This window comes from Eulemur rufifrons, chromosome 25 (genome assembly GCF_041146395.1).
Source record: "Eulemur rufifrons isolate Redbay chromosome 25, OSU_ERuf_1, whole genome shotgun sequence".
Lineage (NCBI taxonomy): Eukaryota > Metazoa > Chordata > Mammalia > Primates > Lemuridae > Eulemur > Eulemur rufifrons.
Window position 1 is genome coordinate 22,236,334 of NC_091007.1, and position 22,209 is coordinate 22,258,542.

General features: G+C 35.5%; 1 protein-coding gene across 7 annotated transcripts in view; it reads right to left on the minus strand.

Moving 5' to 3' along the window:
- Positions 1 to 22,209, minus strand: part of EPC1 (enhancer of polycomb homolog 1) — a 95,655-nt gene that overhangs the window by 23,986 nt on the left and 49,460 nt on the right. For 6 of the 7 annotated variants that reach the window (XM_069458674.1, XM_069458673.1, XM_069458675.1 and 3 more), the window contains exon 2: positions 12,438 to 12,597. In XM_069458674.1, the coding sequence (XP_069314775.1) occupies positions 12,438 to 12,597 (160 nt within the window). The remainder of the gene's footprint in view (positions 1 to 12,437; positions 12,598 to 22,209) is intronic. The other variant, XM_069458677.1, reaches the window with a different exon arrangement.

Sequence of the window (22,209 nt, forward strand, 5' to 3'; positions counted from 1 at the left end):
CAGGGAGTGGTGTTTAAAGCAGAAGTGTTAGAAACCACAACTATAACAGTACAGGCTGAGTATCCTTTATCCAAAATGCTTGGAATCAGAAGTGTTTCAGATTTTGGAATATTTGCATACATATAACGAGACATCTTGAGACAGGACCCACATCTAAACATGAAATTAATTTGTTTCATATATACTTTATACATATAGCCTGAAGGTAATTTTATATGATATTTTAAATAATTTTGTGCATGAAACAAAGTTTTGGCTGAGACCCATCACGAGGTGAGGTGTGGAATTTTCCATCTGTGGCTTCGTGTTGGTGCTCAATCAAATTTTTGAGCATTTCAGATTTTGGATTTTCAGATTAGGGTTACTTGACTTGTTAAACAGCTATTGTTCAGTGAGTGCATTTCCTGCCGGGGAGGTTTGCTCCCCCATGAAAATCACTGTCATGGTGATGGAAATGTGAGGTTTATTTCTTCGATCTGTTGGCAATAACCACTGCTCTATATTCTATTATCAAATGTCATTCAATTACTTACCAAAATTAAGCTAGGTTGATATAAATATAAGGAAAATATTAAACAGCTTGACATCAAAACCTGCCTCACATCTTTTGTTTACTTAATTCCTTCTACTAACCTTAGAGTCCAAAGCCTTACAATGGTTGAGAGCCTTTTTTTCCCAGTCTCTCCAGTGTCATCAGTACTTTATGATCTAGTAATATCAAATTTCATATGTCATAGAGCATGATATTTCATGACTTCATCCCTTTACATTAGCTATTTTGTTTGCCCATCAAATAGGCAAATGTCTATTTAATCTTTTTAACACCCAGCCTGATACCACTCTTTTAGAATCCTTTCTTGACTGTCTCCTACCCAAGAAGTGGTTCTTTAACCACTTTTGTCTTTTTTAGAAGCTGTGAATCTACTCCCCGGAAAAAGATTATGTAGTAAACATACGTTTTGTATAAATTATAGGTAATTCAAATATGACCCCTAAAAGCTTGTTGGCTCCAAGGTTAAAAAAATCCTGCTCTAGGTCAGTCCCTTTCTTTTGTACTATTTTCTGCACATACTTTACAATCTACTTGTTAAGCACAGCTCCCTACGACAATGTGACTGATCTCCTTGAGGGGAAGCATGTGTCTTGTTTACTTTTGTACTTCTAAGTGGAGAGAGAGTAACATCATGCTTCACCTCCTAAGCCACTTCTGCTAGCACTCTACGGAAAAGCATCCTAATGTTACATCTATCTATTCAAATGGGAACCCCCAAACCAGTCATCCATTAGAGGAGCGTGTCACGGGTAAAAGAGAGGACTATCTGGCTGTCAGTATGTACCACCACTGCTCCGAGCATAACAGCGTCTGGTCTGGAGGAATCCAAAAAATATTTGTAGAAGTGAATGCATTATTTTACTGTTTTATTTTCCATTTTGACCTGTATCACTTGTATAACATTCCTAATTAAAGTAAGAAAATATGCAGACTCTATAAAAAATGTTAACACCTCTGTACCAATGTCACTTGCAATCATAGGCCTCCAGTGATTTTCCATGATCTCATTTTGTCATTACTACGTAAATAGGCATTTGGAGATCTTGAAGTTGATTACAACTCTGCTAGATTAAAAAGATGTTTTGTCCCTAACCAAAATAATGCAGATCTGTGTTGTCCAATATGGTAATCACTAGTTATATATAGCAAATTAAATTTATATTAATTAAATTTCAAATTCAGTTCCTCAAGTTGTATTAGTCACACTTCAAGAGCTACCCAGCTACATGTGGCCTGTGGCTAGTGCCGCACCCGAGAGCAAGATTCCAGAACATGTCCGTTATCACAGTAAATTCTATTAAAAGAATGCTGACCCAGCTAAGCCAGAAAGCCAAACTGATAGGGACCAAGGAAGCAATGCTGTGCCTTAAGGTTCTATTTTATGAATCTCATTTATACATTATACTCTGGCATCCTTTATTATATTAAAATGTATTTATTTTCTTTAGATCAAATCACAAGTCAAATCATAATCACAAAGCTTAATTATTCACAAAAACTAAATAAGCTTTCCTAGTATCACCTTACTTGCCATCAAAATACACTTGACATGCTTCTAGTATACATTATATCACCGGAGACACATCACAGCCAGCGTATCAGGGAACAGAATGAAGACTGGAGAGGAAGATTCCTATCCTGTGAATCAGAGACGCAGTGTCTTTCCCACTGAAGTTAAAGGATCTGAGAATCAGCGTGTTCTTGCCTCTGTAAGAGGCTTTTCTTCTAGTCAGTGAGAATTCATCTAAAATCTTAAATATGAGAAGAACCAAATCTTGTTCAGATATAGAACACCAAAACCCTAAAGAAAAGCTAGCATGTAAAAAATCTACTTAAGGATTTCATTTGACTGAAAAAAACCACAGCCAATGACCTTAATGTGTAATTTAGCTTTAGCTGAACATGCAGCTTCCAAATGACAGCTCATTCCAAGCTGATAAAGATGTAACATATTTATCATGGTCCTAGAAATGGGAGTACCTTCATATTTTCTGGGTCATGTTATTGAATGTGTTCTAAGTAGAAAACAGGGTCTAAAGAAAAACAGGCAAATGGGTCACCTCTTCTAATTAAGGTCTGTCAATCAAAACAAGACCTAGGTAGCCAATAATTGTTAAATAATGGGAACCACACTACAGAATCTGACTCAAAATAAAATATTCTGACAAGCAGAAGCCCAGAGATATGTATAGTTAAGCAAAATATAGTATTACACGTGATACACAGATGTAGGAAAAAGTATTACATAAAATAAGTTTAAATGAAAAGAACACAACAGCACACATTCATTAGATTATTTTTAATGGAAATACAGAGCAGTCCAAACCATAGTGCTTAAAAGTGTAGTAAGACAGAAGAAATGTTTACAAATGTCTATGTAACAAGTGCCATTTGTGATTCAAACTAAGTGTGCAAGGGTGGATGTCTGTAACTCCAAATAGCATTTTAAAAATACAGGAAGCAAATAGTGAAAGGATGTTCGAGTCCAAGAAACAGCAGAAAATGCAGACGAGGAACAGAACATAATCCCTGATTGAAAGGAAGGCACACTATCCAAGCTTAAGAAGAAATTTCTCAGCCCAGTTTCAACACAAGCACTAACTCTGAATGATTTCTAATATCTACTTGAAAAGCTCTTGATAATAAATTCTGAGCAGCAGAAAAAACTGTTTAATGGTGATATTTACTGTGAGGTGGTAGGTACATGATATCCTTGCCTTAGATCTAAGAAGACAAAGATGTCACTGGTTAGCTAGATCATGAAATCCTTCAACCTCTTGTTTAAAAGCTAAGGCTTAGAGTCACTTCTAGAATGTAGTTATGGAGAATAAATGCGGAATGCCAGATTGGAAAAACTCAAAATCCCAGATGTGACATCCTTTGCACATAAAGTTCTGTGGCTGATGCTATAGATTTTATCTGTCAGAAAGCAGTACCAGAAGAATATGTTGTAGGGGGATGTGGAAGCAGGCAAAGAGAGAAGAAAATGTAACCTTTCAGAATCAGGGCATGAAGACAGCCTATCTGTACTGAGAGGTAACAAAAAAGTAGGTTCTACTTTTTTTTTTTTTTTTTAAAGTATCCATTTAAAAAAAAACTTTTAGAAGTCCAGACTTATAAAATTTGCAAGATAAAAAACAGTTAAAAGAACACTTGCATAGTCTTTACCCGGATTCATCTACTGTTAAAATGTTATAATTTGCACATGTGCTCGAGCTTGTGTACGCTCTCATTACACGTGTGCACACACACTTAATTTTTTCATTTTCTAAACCATCAGAGAGTAAATTACATTCATAATGGCTCTTAAGTGCTAAATATTTCAGTGTACATTTCCTAATAGAATTTTATGTAAAGTCATCACCTTCATAAATTTACACTCAGAACAACAATTTACTCTGTCTATATTCTGATTTTGTCAGCTGATTCAATAATTTATAACATTTCCCCCTCCAGTACAGGATCACTCCAGGATCAGGCACTACTTTAACTGTTGTTTCTTTAGTCTCTTTAATCTGGAACATTTCCACCACCTTTGTTTAAGACACTGATATTTTTCGAAGAACACTGTTGCCCTCTCCAGGCCTCTATTACTATTACTAGTCTTGTTATTAATAACACATTTCTCACTTTGTAGGCCATGCTTTTCCCCATCATGATTAGATTATGCATTCTTGATTAGAATGCTGCACAATTTTTTAGTCCTTCTCAGAATATCACATCTGGAGGTACACAATGTTCATCTGTTCCTCTTAAGTGATGACAATTTTGATCACCAGTCAAGATGCTGCTCAATTACTCCACTGTATAACTGTTTTTTTCTCCTTTTTTTGTAAATAATAAGCAATTTGTGGGGAAAGCTTGAAACCATGCAAATATCCTATTCCTTATCAACATTTCCTCTCATACCGAGCATAAATTGATGATTCTAGTGTGATTTAATCTTGATTTATGACAACTGCAAAAATGATTTTCTAACTCTAGCACTCTTTCCACACTGTTTCCTTCAACTCTTGGCATTCTACTATAAGCAAGGTATGGCTCTTTCCCCCTGCCTATCATCAGTATGAATTTAAGAATCCTTACTTTTTCAATGGTTTATAATTTATTATTGTACTTACTTTGTTGCTCAAACTGTCCCAGAATTAACTAACTAGTGGAAACCTGTGTGTCTTTGTGACACGCCTCCATCTTTTTCTTGGGTGCTTAACATCTGGTATAACAAGATGCTCCAGGGTCATCCTGTACCTACCCTGCCTCGGCCCTTGAATCAGCCACATCAGCCATTTCTCCAAGGATTCCTGGATCCATTTAGTGGGCGAATGGATTAGAGAACAGGTACTAAGTATGCTTATTGTTACTGAATATTTTTGCTTCTTTGCCCTTTCAGAGGAAAGAACTAGAAATAAATACACACACATGCACATAAAAATACTCAATGATTTCCTCTGATTATTAACAGGACAGCCAAGTGCAAGGGAAAGAGGGAGAGAGAATGGTTCTTGTCTGTTCTGGGCAGCACCGTTTTATTTTAGAAAGGAAAAGTCCTAGCTGTATGATCTAAAAGCCTTATAGTTTACCAATCAAAAGAGAAACAACATTAAGACCCTTTGGATCAGGAGATATTAAGTAGCAGCACTCATGGTACCCCTACCATCTGGAACTAAAGAGGATTATGGTTTTAATATAGGTTTTTCCCTACACAGCTCTAAGAAAAAAGGAAGAAATTTATGACTTCTTTCCTAAGTCAAATGAAGACAAGAATAGTTGAAGTTGAAATTTTCCAATGAAATATTAAAAGACAACATGTAATAAATACATTTGGGAAATGTTGAGTAATACCATAAGACTCCTAGGGCCTCTAAACACAGCAGTAATACGCATTATGACCCTGGGGGGGGGAATACAATATGCAATCATTCCCAAACATATTTGATCACGGCTTTTTCAGGGAATACTAACTATCAAAACTCTGAGGAAAAGTTCATATAACATTAGGTGCTTTACAAATTAGAAATCAGGGAAGTTGAAATGAACCAGTTCATTTTTTTTAAATAAAAAAAAAAATCAAGGCAATGTACTCTTTTATAAGCAGCTTACTAGACCACTTAGCAGTCAGGATTCAATTTTACCTTTGCAGAAATTAACATTATAATTAGTTTTTCCTCATTTACTGTAGTATATTGAAAGGTGATACAAATTTTTAAAGAATTAACAACATCAATTTTACACAATTTCTTCCAGAAAACAGAAGAGGGAACACTTCCCAACTCATATTATGATGCCACTATTATGGATACTCAAATCAAATGAGACAGAGCACAAGAAGAGAAGGCTACTGACCAACATCTTTCATGAACTTAGATGCAAAAATCCTCAATAATATTTTAGCAAAATTTCATCCAACAATGTATGAAAAAAATATATATACTATAGTCAAGTGGGATATATTCTAGGTATGCAAGGCTGGTTCAATGTTTGACAATCAGTGAGTATAACCTACCATATTAAAAGGTTAAAGAAGAAAAATCACATGATATCAGTTGTTGTAGAAAAAGCATTTGACCAAAATCAACATCCATTCATGATAAAAACAGTGCACTAGGACTAGAGGGAACTTTCTAAATCGCACAAAAAGCAACCATGAAAACCTATGGCTAACATAATACTTAATGGTAAAAGTCTAAATTCTTCCCCTCTAGGATCAGGAATAAGGCAAGGATGTTATTAGCTTTCACCATCCTTCTTCTTCTTTTTTTTTTTTTTTTTTTTTTTTTTTGTTGAGACAGAGTCTCACTTTGTTGCCCAGGCTAGAGTGAGTGCCGTGGCGTCAGCTTAGCTCACAGCAACCTCAGACTCCTCGGCTTAAGCGATCCTACTGCCTCAGCCTCCCGAGTAGCTGGGACTACAGGCATGCGCCACTATGCCCGGCTAATTTTTTCTATATAGATTTTTAGTTGTCCATATAATGTCTTTTTATTTTTTTTAGTAGAGACGGGGTCTCGCTCAGGCTGGTCTCGAACTCCTGACCTTGAGCAATCCACCCGCCTCGGCCTCCCAGAGTGCTAGGATTACAGGCGTGAGCCACCGCGCCCGGCCCATCCTTCTTCTAATACAGTACTGAAGTTCTAGACACTTTAATAAGTTAAGAAAAAGAAATTAAATGCATAAAGATTAGAAAAGAAAAAATAAAACTGTTTCTATTTGCAGACTACAACATGATTGTCTACACAGAAAATCCCTGGCTGGGTACAGTGGCTCACATCTGTAATCCCAGCACTTTGGGAGGCCGAGACAGGAAGATTACTTGAGGCCAGGAGTTCAAGATCAGCCTGAGAAATACAGGGAGACCCTATCTCTACAAAAAAAAAAAAAAAAAAAAAAAAAAAGAAAAGAAAAGAAAAATTAGCTGGGAGCAATGGTGTGTACCTATAGTCCTAGTTACTCAGGAGGCTGAGCCAAGAGGATGCCTTGAGCCCAGGAGTTTGATGTTGCAGTGAGCTATCATGATGCCACTGCACTGTAGCCTGGACAACAGAGTGAGACCCTGTCTCAAAAACAAAAACACTCCAAAAAACAAAAAAACAATTACTTCCTAGAACTAATAAGTAATTTCAGTAAGGCCACAGGATATAAGATCCACACACAATTCAACTGCATTTCTATATACTGACAATGACCAAGTGGAAAGCAATATAAAAAATGCAATACCATTTCCAGCTGTTCTGAAGAAAATAAAACACTCAGGTATAAATTTAACAAAACATGTACAGGATCTGTATGAAGAAAATTATAAAGGGTCAATGAAAGAAATCCAAGACAACTTAAACTTAAACACTTGGAGTGTCAAATCGCATTCATGGCCTAGAAGACTCACATAGTAAAGATGTCAATTCTCCCTAAATTGATCTACAGGTTTAAGGCCATTACTGTCAAAAAATCAGCATGTTTCTTTGAAGACACAGACAAGCTTATTCTAAAATTTATAGCGAAAGGGAAAGGCCCTAAGATATCCAAAACATTTTGAAAAAAAAAGTAGGAGGAATCATTCTCCCTGATGTTAAAGATTACTATATTGCTGCCATACTCACGACAGTGGCACCATCTTGGGATAAACACAGAAATCAATGGAACAGAACTGAGAATCCAGAAACAGATCCATACAAATATGCCCAATTAATTTTTGACCAAGAAGCAAAAGCAATTCAATGAAGGAGAGAAAGCTTTTTCAATAAAGGGCATGGGAACAACTGCACATCTAGAGGCAAAAAAATGAGTGCCTTGACCCAACCTCACACTTTATACAAAAATTAACTCAAAATGGATCATGGACTTAAATGTAAAATGGTAAAACTTTTAGAATGGAACACAGAAAAAAATCTTTGCAGCTTAGAACAAAGCAAAGAGTTCTTAGACTTGACACTGAAAGCATGATCTGTAAGAGGAAAACTGATAAATTGGATCTCATCCAAATTAAAAACTTTTGCTCTGTGAAAGACTATCAAAAAGATTTTTTAAAAATTACAAAACAGGAAAAATATTTCTAATCATATATCTGACAAAGATTTTTGTGTTAGAGTATTATTTATTTAGTTATTTTTTATTTCAAAATAAAATATTAAGGGGATAAAAATGTTTTTGTCACATGGATACCTTTTATAATGCTCAAGTTGGGGCGTTTAGTGTGTCCATCACATGAATAGTGTTCACTGTACCCAACAGGTAGTTTTTTACCCCTTTCCTCCTCTCACCTCCCCACTTCTTGATTTCCAGTGACCTTTAAACCTCTCTGTGCCCGTGTGTGCCCATGGATTAGCTCTCAATTACTAGCGAGCACATGCAGTGTTTATTTTTTCATTCCTGAGATACTTCACTTAGGATAATGGTCTCCAGTTTCATCCAAGTTGCTGCAAAAGACATTATTTCATTCCTCTTTATGGCGGAGTAGTACTCCACGGCACATGAAGAAGAATGAAACAAGACCCCTATCTTTTGCCATATACAAAAATTAACTCAAGATAGATAAAAGACTTAAGTGTAAGGCATGAAACTGTAAAAATTCCAGAAGAAAATGTAGGAAAAACCCTCCTAGACATCAGCCTAGGCAAAGAATTCATGATTAACATCCCAAAGGCAAATACAGCAACAACAAAAATAAATAAATGGGACTTAATGAAATTAAAAGTCTTCTGCATAGCAAAGGATATAATCAACAGAGCAAACAGACAACCTACAGAATGGGAGAAAATATTTGCAAACGACACATGCGGTAAAAGGCTAATATCCGGAATCTACAAAGAACTCAAATCAGCAAGAAAAAAACAATCCCATTAAAAAGTGGGCAGAAGACACGAAAAGAAACTTTTCAAAAGAAGATAGACAAATGGCCAACAAACATACGAAAAAATACTCAACATCACTAATCACCCAGGAAATGTAAATTAAAATCACAATGAGGTATTACTTTACCCCTGTCAGAATGGCCATTGTTAAAAAGTCAAAAAACAATAGATGCTGGCATGGATGCAGAGAGACAAGAATGCTTATACACTGTTGGTAGGACTGCAAATTAGTACAATCTCTATGGAAAACAGTATGGAGATTCCTCAAAGAAACCAGCAATCCCACAACTGGGTATCTACCCAAAGGAAAAGAAGTCGTTTTATCAAAGAGACATCTGCACTGGAATGTTTACTGCAGCACAATTTACAATTGCAAAGATGTGAAATCAACCTTAAGTGCCCATCAATTCACAAGCGAATTAAGAAAATGTGATATATAGAGTATATTTTTAAAAAACCCTCAAAACTCCACATTAAAACAATCCATTTGAAAATGGGCAAAATACATGCAAATAATTTCACCAAAAAGGATATATGATGGCAAATGAACACATGAAAAGACGTTTTGTATTAGCTACTTAGGAAAACGTAAATTAAAAGTACAGTGAGGTATAACTACACACCTATTAGAATGGTTAAAATGAAAAATAGTGATAACCCCAAATGCTGGAGAAGATATGGAGAAACTGGATCACATATATATAGATGGTGATAATGTAAAATGGTGCATCTACTTAGAGAAATAAATAGTATAGCAGTTCCTGTCCAAACTAAAAATGGATGACCCAGCAATTACACTCGTATTTATCCCAGAGAAATAAAAACTTATGTTCACACAAAAACTTGTACATGAATGTTCATACCAGCTCTATTTGTAATAGTCAAAACCTGGAAACTACTCAAATGTCCTTCAATGGGTGAATGGATAACAAACTGGTATATACAAATCATGGAATACTGCTCAGCAATAAGGAGGAATGAACTACTAATACATGCAACAGGATGAACCTCAAGGACATTATGTTGAGTGAAAAAAGCCAACCTTTAAAGGATATATACTGCATGATTCCATTTATGTAACATTTGTGAACTAACATAATTATACAGATGGAGAACAGATCAGTGGTTGCCAGGGTATGGCAGGGCGGGGATAAGTATGGCTATAAAACTAACAAGGAGGAGTCTTCCAGTGATGGTACAGTTGAATATCTTGATTGTGGTGGTGGTTATGTAAAGCTACACATGTGATAAAATTGAACAGAAGCACAAACACATGTGCATGTATAACTGGTGAAATCTGAATAAATCTTATAGATTGTACCAATTCCAATTTCTTGGTTTTGATATTTTACTATGGTTGTGCATGAGGTTAACATTCGATGAGGCCGGAGGAACTGTGCAAGAGACTTCTTTGTACATTTCTTTACAACCTCCTATGGGGCTATGGCAGCTAACACAAATTTAAGCTGCTCTGCCTTTACTAATATTCCAAAGTATACATCTTTCCAAAGATAAGATACCTCAGATTTGTACTGATTAAAAAATCTTCCTCCCAAATAAGCTATAATTCTTCTGCCATTTTATTACTATTATTTGATTACAATATCAGCAGAGTCAATTCCTTTTTCAATATAATACCTTTTGACTTTTCTGACCACTAGTTACCAGTAAAATGTAAATGTAAAATGATTTTTTTTTTCCTAAAAGACAGCTCTTGCTCTCTCACTCAGGCTGGAGTTCAGTGGCAAGATCACAGCTCACTGCAGCCTCAAACTCCTGGGCTCAAGGGATCCTCCTGCCTGAGCCTCCCAATAATTGGCTAATTTTTCAATTTTTTTGTAGAGACAGAGTCTCGGTATGTTGCCTGGGCTGGTCTCAAATTCCTGGCCTCAAGCAATCCTCCTGCCTTGGCCTGCAAAGTGCTGGGATTACAGGTATGAACCACAGTGCCCAGTCTGTTTTGTGGATTTTAATCACCAATAAGTAGGACATCTTTAAGACATGCATTCAAATTTTTTGATAGTAACAATAATATAAATTAATTAATATAATTTTATCTTACTTTACTCGATCTTGCTTTAACCTACAAGCGTACATTTGTGGCAGTGGAACAGAATGTGGTTCTAGCTGACATGCACAGGGAGGATCAGACCTAGAGCTTGCAGATCCTTTGACAAAGTCTGAAACACTGACATGATTTTCCAGAGAACAACTTTTTAGCTTCTAATATTTATCAGATTTGTTCACAATGCTTGTATTTGTCTCTTAAACATGTGAGTGCACAAGTAAACACATGCCATAGGTTAGAAACTAGTTAAAACTGGTTTATCTATGTGCTTACAAGGAGGAATAAAAACAAAATAGGTATATATTGTCCTAAAACAATTTTAGATGGGCCCCTAGAAAAACCCCGTGATCACAAAGGTCAACAAGACAATGAAAGCTGCAGGAATTTACCTTACTAACCTTTCAATTATTTTTTAATTTTTTTTTTTTGAGACAGAGTCTTATCTGTTGCCCAGGCTAGAGTGCCGTAGCGTCAGCCTAGCTCACAGCAACCTCAGACTCCTGGGCTCAAGCGATCCTCCTGCCTCAGTCTCCCGAGTAGCTGGGACTACAGGTATGCGCCATCATGGCCGGCTAATTTTTTCTATATATTTCTAGTTGTCCAGCTAATTTTTTCTATTTTTAGTACAGACAAGGTCTCGCTCTTGCTCAGGCTGGTCTTGAACTCCTGAGCTCAAAGGATCCACCTGCCTCAGCCTCCCAGAGTGCCAGGATTACAGGCGTGAGCCACCGCCCCAGCCCAACTATTTGTTTTTAGATTGTCACTACTTGGAGATTGGGCACAGGCTCTCAGCTGTTCATCATCAAATATAAAAGCTAACAAAGGATCAATTCTATCCTTACATCACTATTAAGTGAAATAAGTTGCCAATTAGAACACTAAATTTTAAAAATTATCATCACTTTACTAGTAGAAACATAGATGGCTCATGGTCCAATTCTGCCCTGCTATCTGCTTTTATCAATAGTTTTACTGGAACACAGATACATTTGTTCTGTATTCTCCATAGCTGCTTTTGCGCTACAACAGCAGAACTGACTAGTTGTAGCAGAGAATGAATGACCTGCAAAGCTTACAATATTTCCAATCTGACCCTTTACAGAAAAAGTTTGCTGACACCTCACTTACATCAAGAAGTTCTTGAAAACTATTAATATTACTAATTCTGAGCAGGAAGAAAACTATTTCTGTATCTAAAATATATTATTTATCCTACTTGTCTAAAGCAGCATAAGATTCCATACTGGGATGGAACTAAAAATCTAGAAAGATAAATAAATGCTATCTTTTTTGTCAGGTAGGTGTTCAAACACAATTTTAAAAGTTGAAGATGGGCTCTAAGTAACTCTCAAGCTGATGCTGGTCTATAAAACAGGTAAAGAAAATGTTCTTGAACAGATAAAAATCTGTCAAGTTACATAAGAGGATAAATACAGAAAACACAATTATTAAAAGAATAATTACTAATACTTACGCTGTATGTGAATGAGCTGCTTTGGCATCTTAAATTCCCCAGGATATATAGACTCATAGTAAGCAATATTACTTTCTGCCTCTGGGACTGGTATAACCATATTATCCCTCTTCTCGCCATACACCTGCTGTGCTGAAATAGCCCGCTGAAGATGATGTTCCTAAAAAAAGGAAAAATAGATAAGTTTATGTAGTATTAAAAAGTAGCAAACAGAATGTATATACTTACAAAGAGGGTTTTGCTCCTATTTTTTTTTTTTAAATAGTGGGATTTTAGCAGATCTTGAAAGCATGCTGTTAATAATAACTAGTGATAAAAACTTTTTTTTTTAAGAGACAGGGTCTTGATCTATCACCCAGGATTGAGTGGTGTGATCATAGCTCACTGCAGAATCCAACTCCTGGGCTCAAGTGATCCTCTTGCCTCAGCCTCCCAAGCAGCTGGGACTACAGGCATGACCCACCACACCCAGCTGATAAAAACATTTTAAGTAGAAACGAGAACATTTTGTTAGAAATACCGAATATTTCCTCAATTAAGGAAAGGTACTACACCAAAATTGAGAGTTACACAAAGAGATTCCAAAAAGTTGACTAGAACTATTAAAACTTGCATTTTACAGACGAGGTTCGAAGAAAAAGAGTTAAAAATTAAAACATTTGAGCTTATCATATAAAGAAAGCAGGCTATGGATAAAAAAACATTTCATTGATTCAAATCTCCTATTCCTATAGTACTTTGTAAATTTAGAAGGTACTTTCATACAAATGAACTACTAACAATAGGATCTGGCCGGGCGCAGTGGCTCACACCTGTAATCCTAGCACTCTGGGAGGCCGAGGCGGGCGGATTGTTTGAGCTCAGGAGTTCGAGACCAGCCTGAGCAAGAGACCCCGTCTCTACTAAAAATAGAAAGAAATTATATGGACAGCTAAAAATATATGTAGAAAAAATTAGCTGGGAATGGTGGCGCATGCCTGTAGTCTAAGCTACTCGGGAGGCTGAGGCAGGAGGATCACTTGAGCCCAGGAGTTTGAGGTTGCTGTGAGCTAGGCTGATGCCACGGCACTCTAGCCCAGGCAACAGAGCAAGACTCTGTCACAAAAAAAAAAAAAAGATCTTTTCAAAGAAGGGTAGAGATTATTATCTCCATTTTTAGTTCATGAAACGGACACAGATTCAAATTCTGTCTTTTGTCTTGAGTAATAACCTTTCTTACAAATTTCCGAACCCTTTTTGAACAGTAGCAGAGTATGTACAAGAGCAGAAAGCACAATGCTCTGGACTTAGGCTGTTTGGATTATAACTCAACTGGAACACTAGAACAGTTTGTGACTCCTGGCAAGAAACATCAGTCTTCTAAATCTGTTTCATCCAGTAAGAGAAAAATAGAATCTACTTTATAGAGTTGGTTAGAGATGTAAATAAAATAGTATAATGCCTAGCATATAACAGGTGTTAAAAATAAACTTTGGTTTAATCTCCACTCATGAAGCTTTCGCCAGTTTGTGATACCACCAGGTGCCACAAAGTACTGTTCCTCACCCAGCCCTACCAACACTGAATTTTGGCATACATTTTATTAAATTCAAACTATTTTATATATATAAAAATACAAGTCCGTATGTAAAAAACATTCCAACAGTATAAAATGAAAAGTTCCAGGCCTCATAGGTAGCTCCCATTAAGAATGGACATATTCAGATATTTTAATGTGTATACAAATATTAGGAGCCTACTATACGTAACATGGAAGTATATACATTATATACAATATAGTAGTATATACTACGTATTGCATAGTAGGATGCCATATAAATGTATATATACATGTAAGTGTATATGTGGTATTCTACTATGCAATATAGAACTTTATCCCCAGCTTTGGTTCACTTGCTATATATCCTGGACATCTTTCCATACCAATACTTCTACTATATTCTTTGGAACAGCTACATTGTATTCTACTATATAGATGTACCATAATTTAACCAGGCAAAAATTGATAGGAAAATACCTTGGAAACAACCTAAATGCCTACCTTCCTTCCCAAATACTGCAAAAACCAGTCCTGTATTGTGTACAAGATATCTCCGTGGACTTGTGAAAGCCTCTGTAGGACAGCTACAAAAGGAAGTGCTTGCAGGGCACATAAAGTTACGACAACACACATTCGTATTACGCCCTGAGGTAACCACTTCTCAAAATCCCTTTTGAATTTAAAAATATTTACCCATCTTGTTAGTTTAGGTTAATTTCTTTACAAATGATGGTTAAGTTTTCCTTCCCTCAAATGTTGTTGTTCTTTGCTCATTTTCAAAAGTGCTGCTTTTCTTTTCTCACTGATAATTAAATACTTGGGTTAATTTCCTTTTTAATATTAAGAAAATCAGTCGCATGTAATAAATCTTACCAAATATTTTTCTGCAGTTTTTTGACTTCTGATTTTGTTAAGACTATTTTTTCCATATAGGAAAGATCTTCTACTTGTCCATCTAATTTATTAATCTTTTCCTTTATAAAAGTTTTTTCTTGCTTAATAACAGATATAAATTATACAGGAACTAGGATGTGCAAGCAAATATTTTCTTTTTTATAACTCAGTTTGATCTTTCATTCTAAACCTTCAGGATGCCTAGTGCCTCCTGGGAGCTGACAGAAACTAAGTATGCGTACGTGCATGGAGTGTGGGGGAAATGGCGGGACTTAATGGCTAACTGTATCCTCTTACACTTTGGAAGAGCTTGTCCTATCTACTGGACCCGAATGCCACTGACACAGGGTGCTTTTGTCAGCCCCAGCATCAGTCAGTTACATATGCTCTTCTACTCTGATACACTCAAATGTCAAGAGAGATATTCTTTGACGTACCCCCAGCACAAACACACCAAACTCTAAGCACTTTATTCATAATTCGCATTTTGTTCCCAGCTCAGAACCCTTCATCTATCATTTCTGTGCGTAGGTGAACATATGAGAGATATGGTTTACCTCTTGGACTCTCTTGCAAATCTGTTCTTCCTCCTGGTGATACTTTTGGAACATACACTCAAGAATTTGTTCATTTTGTTTCACTAGTTCTGTTATATGACCCTTGGTCCAAATGAGAGGTGGTTGTAGGTGAGAACAGAATATGCCAATGTCTAGGATTATTAATTGGTCAAAAAATGAATGCTTCACATACTACCCCATCCTCCCACCTCAAGCTTATGAAAAAAACATTCACCCTTGTCAGGTTTTTACCCTTTTTTACAATTTACTTATTTTTACATTTCTAATTTATTTTCTGTGTAAGAGAAGGATCTAACCTTTTTTCCCCCAAATAGTGAGCTACCTGTCTTAATGTCACACATTAAATCATCTATTCTCCTTAATCATTAAAAATGTCCGATATTATATAATACATTTCCGTTGCAACTGGGAGTGTTTCCACGCTTTTTTTCTTTTCCTGCTCTATTCAACTCTCTCCAATGCCAATATTAAACAGTGTAGCCTTGGCTGGGCACGGTGGCTCATGCCTGTAATCCTAGAGCTCTGAGAGGCCGAGGTGGGCAGATTGTTTGAGCTCAGGAGTTCAAGACCAGCCTGAGCAAGAGTGAGACCCCCCCCTCATCTCTACTAAAAAAAATAGAAAGAAATTAGCTGGACAACTAAAAATACATATAGAAAAAATTAGCCAGGCATGGTGGCGCATGCCTGTAGTCTCAGCTACTCAGGAGGCTGAGGCAAGAGGATCGCTTGAGCCCTGGAGTTTGAGGTTGCTGTGAGCTAGGCTGACGCCATGGCACTCTAGTCCCGCCAACAGAGTGAGACTCTGTCTCCAAAAAACAAAACAAAACAAAACAAAAAAAACAACAACAAAACAGTGTAGCCTCATACATTTTGTTATCTAGTAAGGCAAATTCTTCCCCAGATTTCTTCTGGTTATTTAATTTTTTCAGATGACCGTAATAAAGTTCTTTTTTCAGGTGTAAATCAGGACCCCTAAGGTGTTTTGATTTTTGTAGGCAATATATTATAGCATGGTCGTTAAGAACATGGAGTTTGTAATCAAGAATGCCCTGGATTTTGAATGTTGGCTCCACAGTTTACTAGTCCTATGACTTTGAGACTTCGGACAAATTATTTACTATTTCTCAGCAACAGTTTTATTATTTGTAAATGCACACTGTATACCTGCCATGTGGAATTGTGGTTAAAATGTCTGAGGCACACTAAGTACTCAATACATGGTGGCCAATGTATACCTTTCATTTTTAGAGAAGCTGAGGTTTTTTATGTGCTTAGTTACTATTTATATCTTCTGTGTGAACAGTGTTCTGCAGAAAAAACTTTCCTTATATTTATATCCATTTTTCATAATCATGAAATCAAATTTTTGTTTATCAACATTTTAGTGAAAACTCACTGCTTTAAAAAATCTTATTTGTGGTTTTATCGTTCCATAAATATTTCACACAATTCATGACTTCCTCATATCTTTAACAGTCAAGAATATGATCCTCACTTTATAATGGCATTTAAGGGTCATGATGTGTGCAACCTCCTTCCAAATGGTTTAATTAAAAAACCCAGGATTTACAGAATTAGAAGAAAATGCAAAATATTAACAACTATAGACTTTAGGTTGAAGGTATATTTTCTATAAATTTGAAAATTTTATAATTCAAAAATTATAATTTTATAATCATTTCTATAATTAAATTTTTATAATTAAAAGTTGAATAAAGAAGAATAGAGTACTAAGGGCCAGAGATGTATATAATATAGAGCAAATATGGTTAAGTTCTTCTAAGTCATAAGTAAAAAACAAACTCATTCCTCAACAACTGGGATAACTATTATCTTCTATTATTTATATTTATTTCCTCCCCAAGTATAACAGTGCCCCCCTTATCCACAGGGGTTATGCTCTAAGACCCTCAGTGGACGCCTGAAACTGCAGATAGTACCAAACACTATATATACTATGTTTTTTTTCCTATACATATATACCTATGATAAAGTTTAATTTTTAAATTAGGCACAGTAAGAGATGAATAAAAGAACAATTATAACAATATACTATAATAAAAGTTATGTGAATACGGTCTCTTTTTAAAAATATTATACTGAAATCACCCTTTTTGTGACACTGTGAAATAAATACCTACATGATGAGATGAAGTGAGGTGAATGATGGAGGCACTGTGATGTAGTGTTAGGCTACTCCTGAAAACTAATTCAAAACTTACAAATTATTTCTGGAATTGTCAATTTAATATTTTTGGACCATGGTTTACCTCAGGTAACTGAAACTACAGAAAGCAGAAGCACATGTAAGGGGGACTAGTGTAGGTACGAGGAGACCAGCCAGAGCAAGCCAATGTGGCTGGCGCAGGGTGAGTGAGGTGGGGAACAAATTCATCTGCACAACGTTGAGAATCTGTCTTTTTTCTAAGAGCAACAGTGGCTGAAGGATTTTAAGAGATCAACCTGGTTGCTATGTAGAAAATAAACCATAGTCTATAAAATAGAATTTAGGTAGCTTTTAAATAGTTCAGAATAATATTTAATGACACGGGTAAACTATCAGTTTATTAAGTAAAGAGACATCTGAAAATTATATGTTCATAATTTTGTTTCAATTTGTTTAAATATTTTTTTAAAGAAAGACACAGTTGAGCATATCTCTATTTAGAAAAAAGTCTGAAAGTGTATCTATCTCAATCTTCCCTATACTTCTTTATCCTCTTCCTTACTTTATGTTTTCATAGCACTTACCACCTTCCGATATGCCATATACTTGGTTTGATTACTGTTGTCACTCATCTGTGCCCCACCCCCAATTTAAGCATCAAGACAGCAGGGATTTTTATCTATTTTGCTCACTGCTATATCATCACCCTAAAATAGTGCTAAGCACAAAGCACGGTGCTTAAATGAATACGTATGCATGGATATGTGTGCACACACACATGCATACATGCACACATATAAACAACGTTTTAAAGCTTACACACCGAAAAGTTAACAAATTACCTGTGGGCGATACAATTTTGAAACTCTTTCATACTTTTCCTTATTTCTCATATTTCTAAAATGTACTTGTAATACTTTTTGGCAGAAAAAAATATTTCAAGTACATTTTACTAAATGATTTTCTAAAACAATGGTAATTTCTAAAAGACATAATTTACCTGATTCAGTAAAACTCTTCCCATCTATGTCAGCTTCTTTCAAGAGTAAAATATTCATTTACTCATAGCTTTCCAGGTAAAGTATTTTTAAAACCCAAACCTATATACATCTATTTTCATAAAATAACATTAAATAATTGAAAATGAAATTATTTTTGCTTTGAATAGGAAGATGTAAAATGATGAAACTAAGTAACAAACGAAATAAATTAGAATATGAGGAGTTTTGTATTCAGTTCAATAGATATTTATTGACTGCCTTGACTAAGTACCTAAGATTATACGAGTCTAAATTACAGTTATATAAAAAGTTCAGATATTCCCTGAAGACAGTATCTATGAATGAAATTTCAGAATAAACTGGCTTGCAGCATTAAATAGGCTAGCATTCCCAAACTGTGTTCACTGGAATACTAATTTCAAATTATCAATAAAGAGTTCAATAATTAAAAAAAAGTATAGAGAAGGCTGGGTTCAAAACTTAGATTTTTTTACTTAAGCACTTCTGAAAGCTTTTAACATGCTAATGTAAATCATGCTTCTTCATGAGGAAGAATATGACCATTCCAAACCTATGACCACAGAATCATTTTTTCAGAAATTATCCATTAATAGTTCATAGACAACTTTTGGAATACAGTTTAAGAAATGCTGGTATAAAACAAAAACTAGAGATATGGAGCAGAACATATGGACTTAAGTAGGTTCATTAATTAACTTAGTCTATATTTACTGAGTGCTAACTATTATGTACCTGATACTGGGGATATGGTAAATAAAATAGACATTTTCTACATAACACTGTAGAGCTTACACTCTAGTAGAGGGGCAGATATTAATAAAATAGTCCTGAAAATAAATTGTAAAGTATAATAAGTGCTATGAAGGAAAAGTACAATGTGTTTTGAAAATATAAAACACTAAAATCAATCCCAATTTTCCATAAAATAACTGGGGCACAAACTCTCAAATCAGTCTCATCCTACAGGAAATAAAGTAGATAACATTAAATAATTTAAATAATTCTTTTATATGTAATCTCATAGAAATGGAACTAGATGAACCATAATTTACATTAAGCAAGTAACTGAAAAAGCCTCTTGCACTGCAAATACAGATAACATGTTTTACACACATAGTACGGACGATAAAAAGAGCATCAGAGAAGACTGAACAGTGATCTTTAGAAAGTTCAGAGGCACACCTTCACTCCGTGAACCTCGCTCTCAGAGCATTCATTTCTGTTAGTTCAGCCTGCTTAGTCCAACGGAAGAGCACAGGCTTTAGAGACCCAAGTACAAATCTAGCTTCGTCATCTGACCTGAGTCTGGGAAGCCACCCTGCTATGTATTTTTATTATTTGTACAACATATATTTTTTTCCTTACCCATTTTCTTCTCTCTTCTTTCCAGCAGGAAATGCTCTTCCTTTTACTCTCCTCTATTATTTTTGCGTATCCCCATGAAAAATATTACCTTTTCCGGTGGCTTTTTATAGTCTATGTTCAATGCATGGGTAGTTAATGCAAAAGGGTTAACTATTTCTAAACAGAGCATATCGCTAATATTTAAGAAGTCAGAAAATACAATTTTTTAATTAAATAAAAGTGATATCAGCTCTCTGTAGATAAAACCTATCTGAAGGAGTAGGTTTTGCAAATGTGTTGTAAACGTCTGCTCAGTACCTTTGTTCACAGAGATGGGTGTCTCTGCTGATGAACTCCTACTTGTTCTTCAAAGTCTAGTTTAAAATTATCTTGCCTCTGCCTCTCCTAGAAGAATTTCTCCCTCATTTGTGCTCCTACGGTGCTATATCCATACTTACAACATCGTGCTGTATTTATTTGTTTACATAATGATCTCTCAAATGTGAGCTCTTGTACGAGTAGAGACCATGGCTTATTTACCTTTGTATCTTTTCCTTCAAACAGTGTATTCTCCTGTAGTATTTGGGGACAGTAAATCTTCGGAGGATGAGGACTAACTAACATTATCTTTGTAACTTACTCAGCACCTAATATAATATTTTGTCTTACTCTAGGTACTCAATATTTTATAAAATATCACTATGTAAAGATGAAAAGGATCAACCTAAATGACATGCATGAAAAAAATTAAAAAAGATATTTCTACTTGCTCTATAATAAAAGTCTAATAAATACCACCAAATTAAAAAAGAACTATTCAAAGTCGTATTATGTGGATTCCTAAACAAAGATTAAATTATATTCATTTATTCATTAAGTTTTTATTTAAGCAAATAATGACCTCAACACTTAGCCATAATAACAATTAAAACTACATTTAGACCTTTTAGGTTACTGAATTAAAAACAGTTTACTAAAAGCAGTAACAATGTATAAAATTCCTTATGGGTAAGTAAGTGATGACTAATTCTATAAAATATTACTTAAGAATTTTAAATCCCTGATTATTTATGTAGAGCTAGACACCATTGCTACTTGAATAAAAGGCCTGAGGTGAATTATTTTCTCTCCTATTTTCAAATGACATTGCTAAGAACCAAAACATTAACCCTAGTCTAGAACATTGCTCCAGCAAATACCACGTAGTTTTTCTACATCCAAACATCCAACTCTTGCCTGACTCATTATAATAGTCTTCTAACTGGTTCCCTGCTTCCACTTCAGCTATTCTTCATCTCTTAGAGTAATCCCGTTAATATACAAGGAAGATCGTGCCATTCTTCTATTCAAATTCTTCCAATTATTTCCCATCTCACTCAGAATAAACACCAAAGTCCTTAAAATTGCTTACAAAGTCCTACATGATTTGCATTCCCTGTCCTTGTTACCTCGCTGGCATAGTTTACTCCTTTTCACTCACTCTGCTCTAGTCATACTAGATTTCTTGCTGTTTGTCAGACTTAGAGGAAATAGCTTGCTTCCTCACCTCCTTCAAGTTTTTGCTCAAAAGTCATCTTCCCAGACAGATCAATGCCAGCTCTCCCACTATACACCCACCAGAATGGCTGAAGTGGAAAAGGCTAACACCACAAAATGATGGGGAGGATATACGGTAACAAGAACTCTCATACACTGTTGTTGAGAAAAAGGCATGGTAGATATTACAAGATCAAACATACACAATCCATATGGCCCAACAATTCCACTTCTAAGTATTTACCCAAGAGAAATGAAAACACAAGCCCACAAAAAGACTGAATAAGATTGTTCAAACAGCTTTATTCAATAATAGCCCCAAACTGGAAACCACCCAATGTCCACCAACGGGAGGACAGGTAAGAGCCACACAGCGCGGAATACTGCTCAGCAGTAGACAGGAATGAACCTACTCATACATTCAACAACATGGGTTAACTCTCAAACACATTACAGTGAGTAAAAATCGCTTTACACAAAAGAATGTATTTGTGAACTTCTAAACAGGCAAAATTAATTTCTGACAAAAAAAAAATCCTAACAGCAGTGGCTTCTGGGGAGTAAGGGTGGGGATGGGTTGGGAAGGGGAATGAAAGACTTTTCAGGGATGATGGTAATGCTCTGTATCTTGATGGGGGGGTTGGGTTATATAAATATATGAATTTGTCAACATTCAGTTAATATATACTAT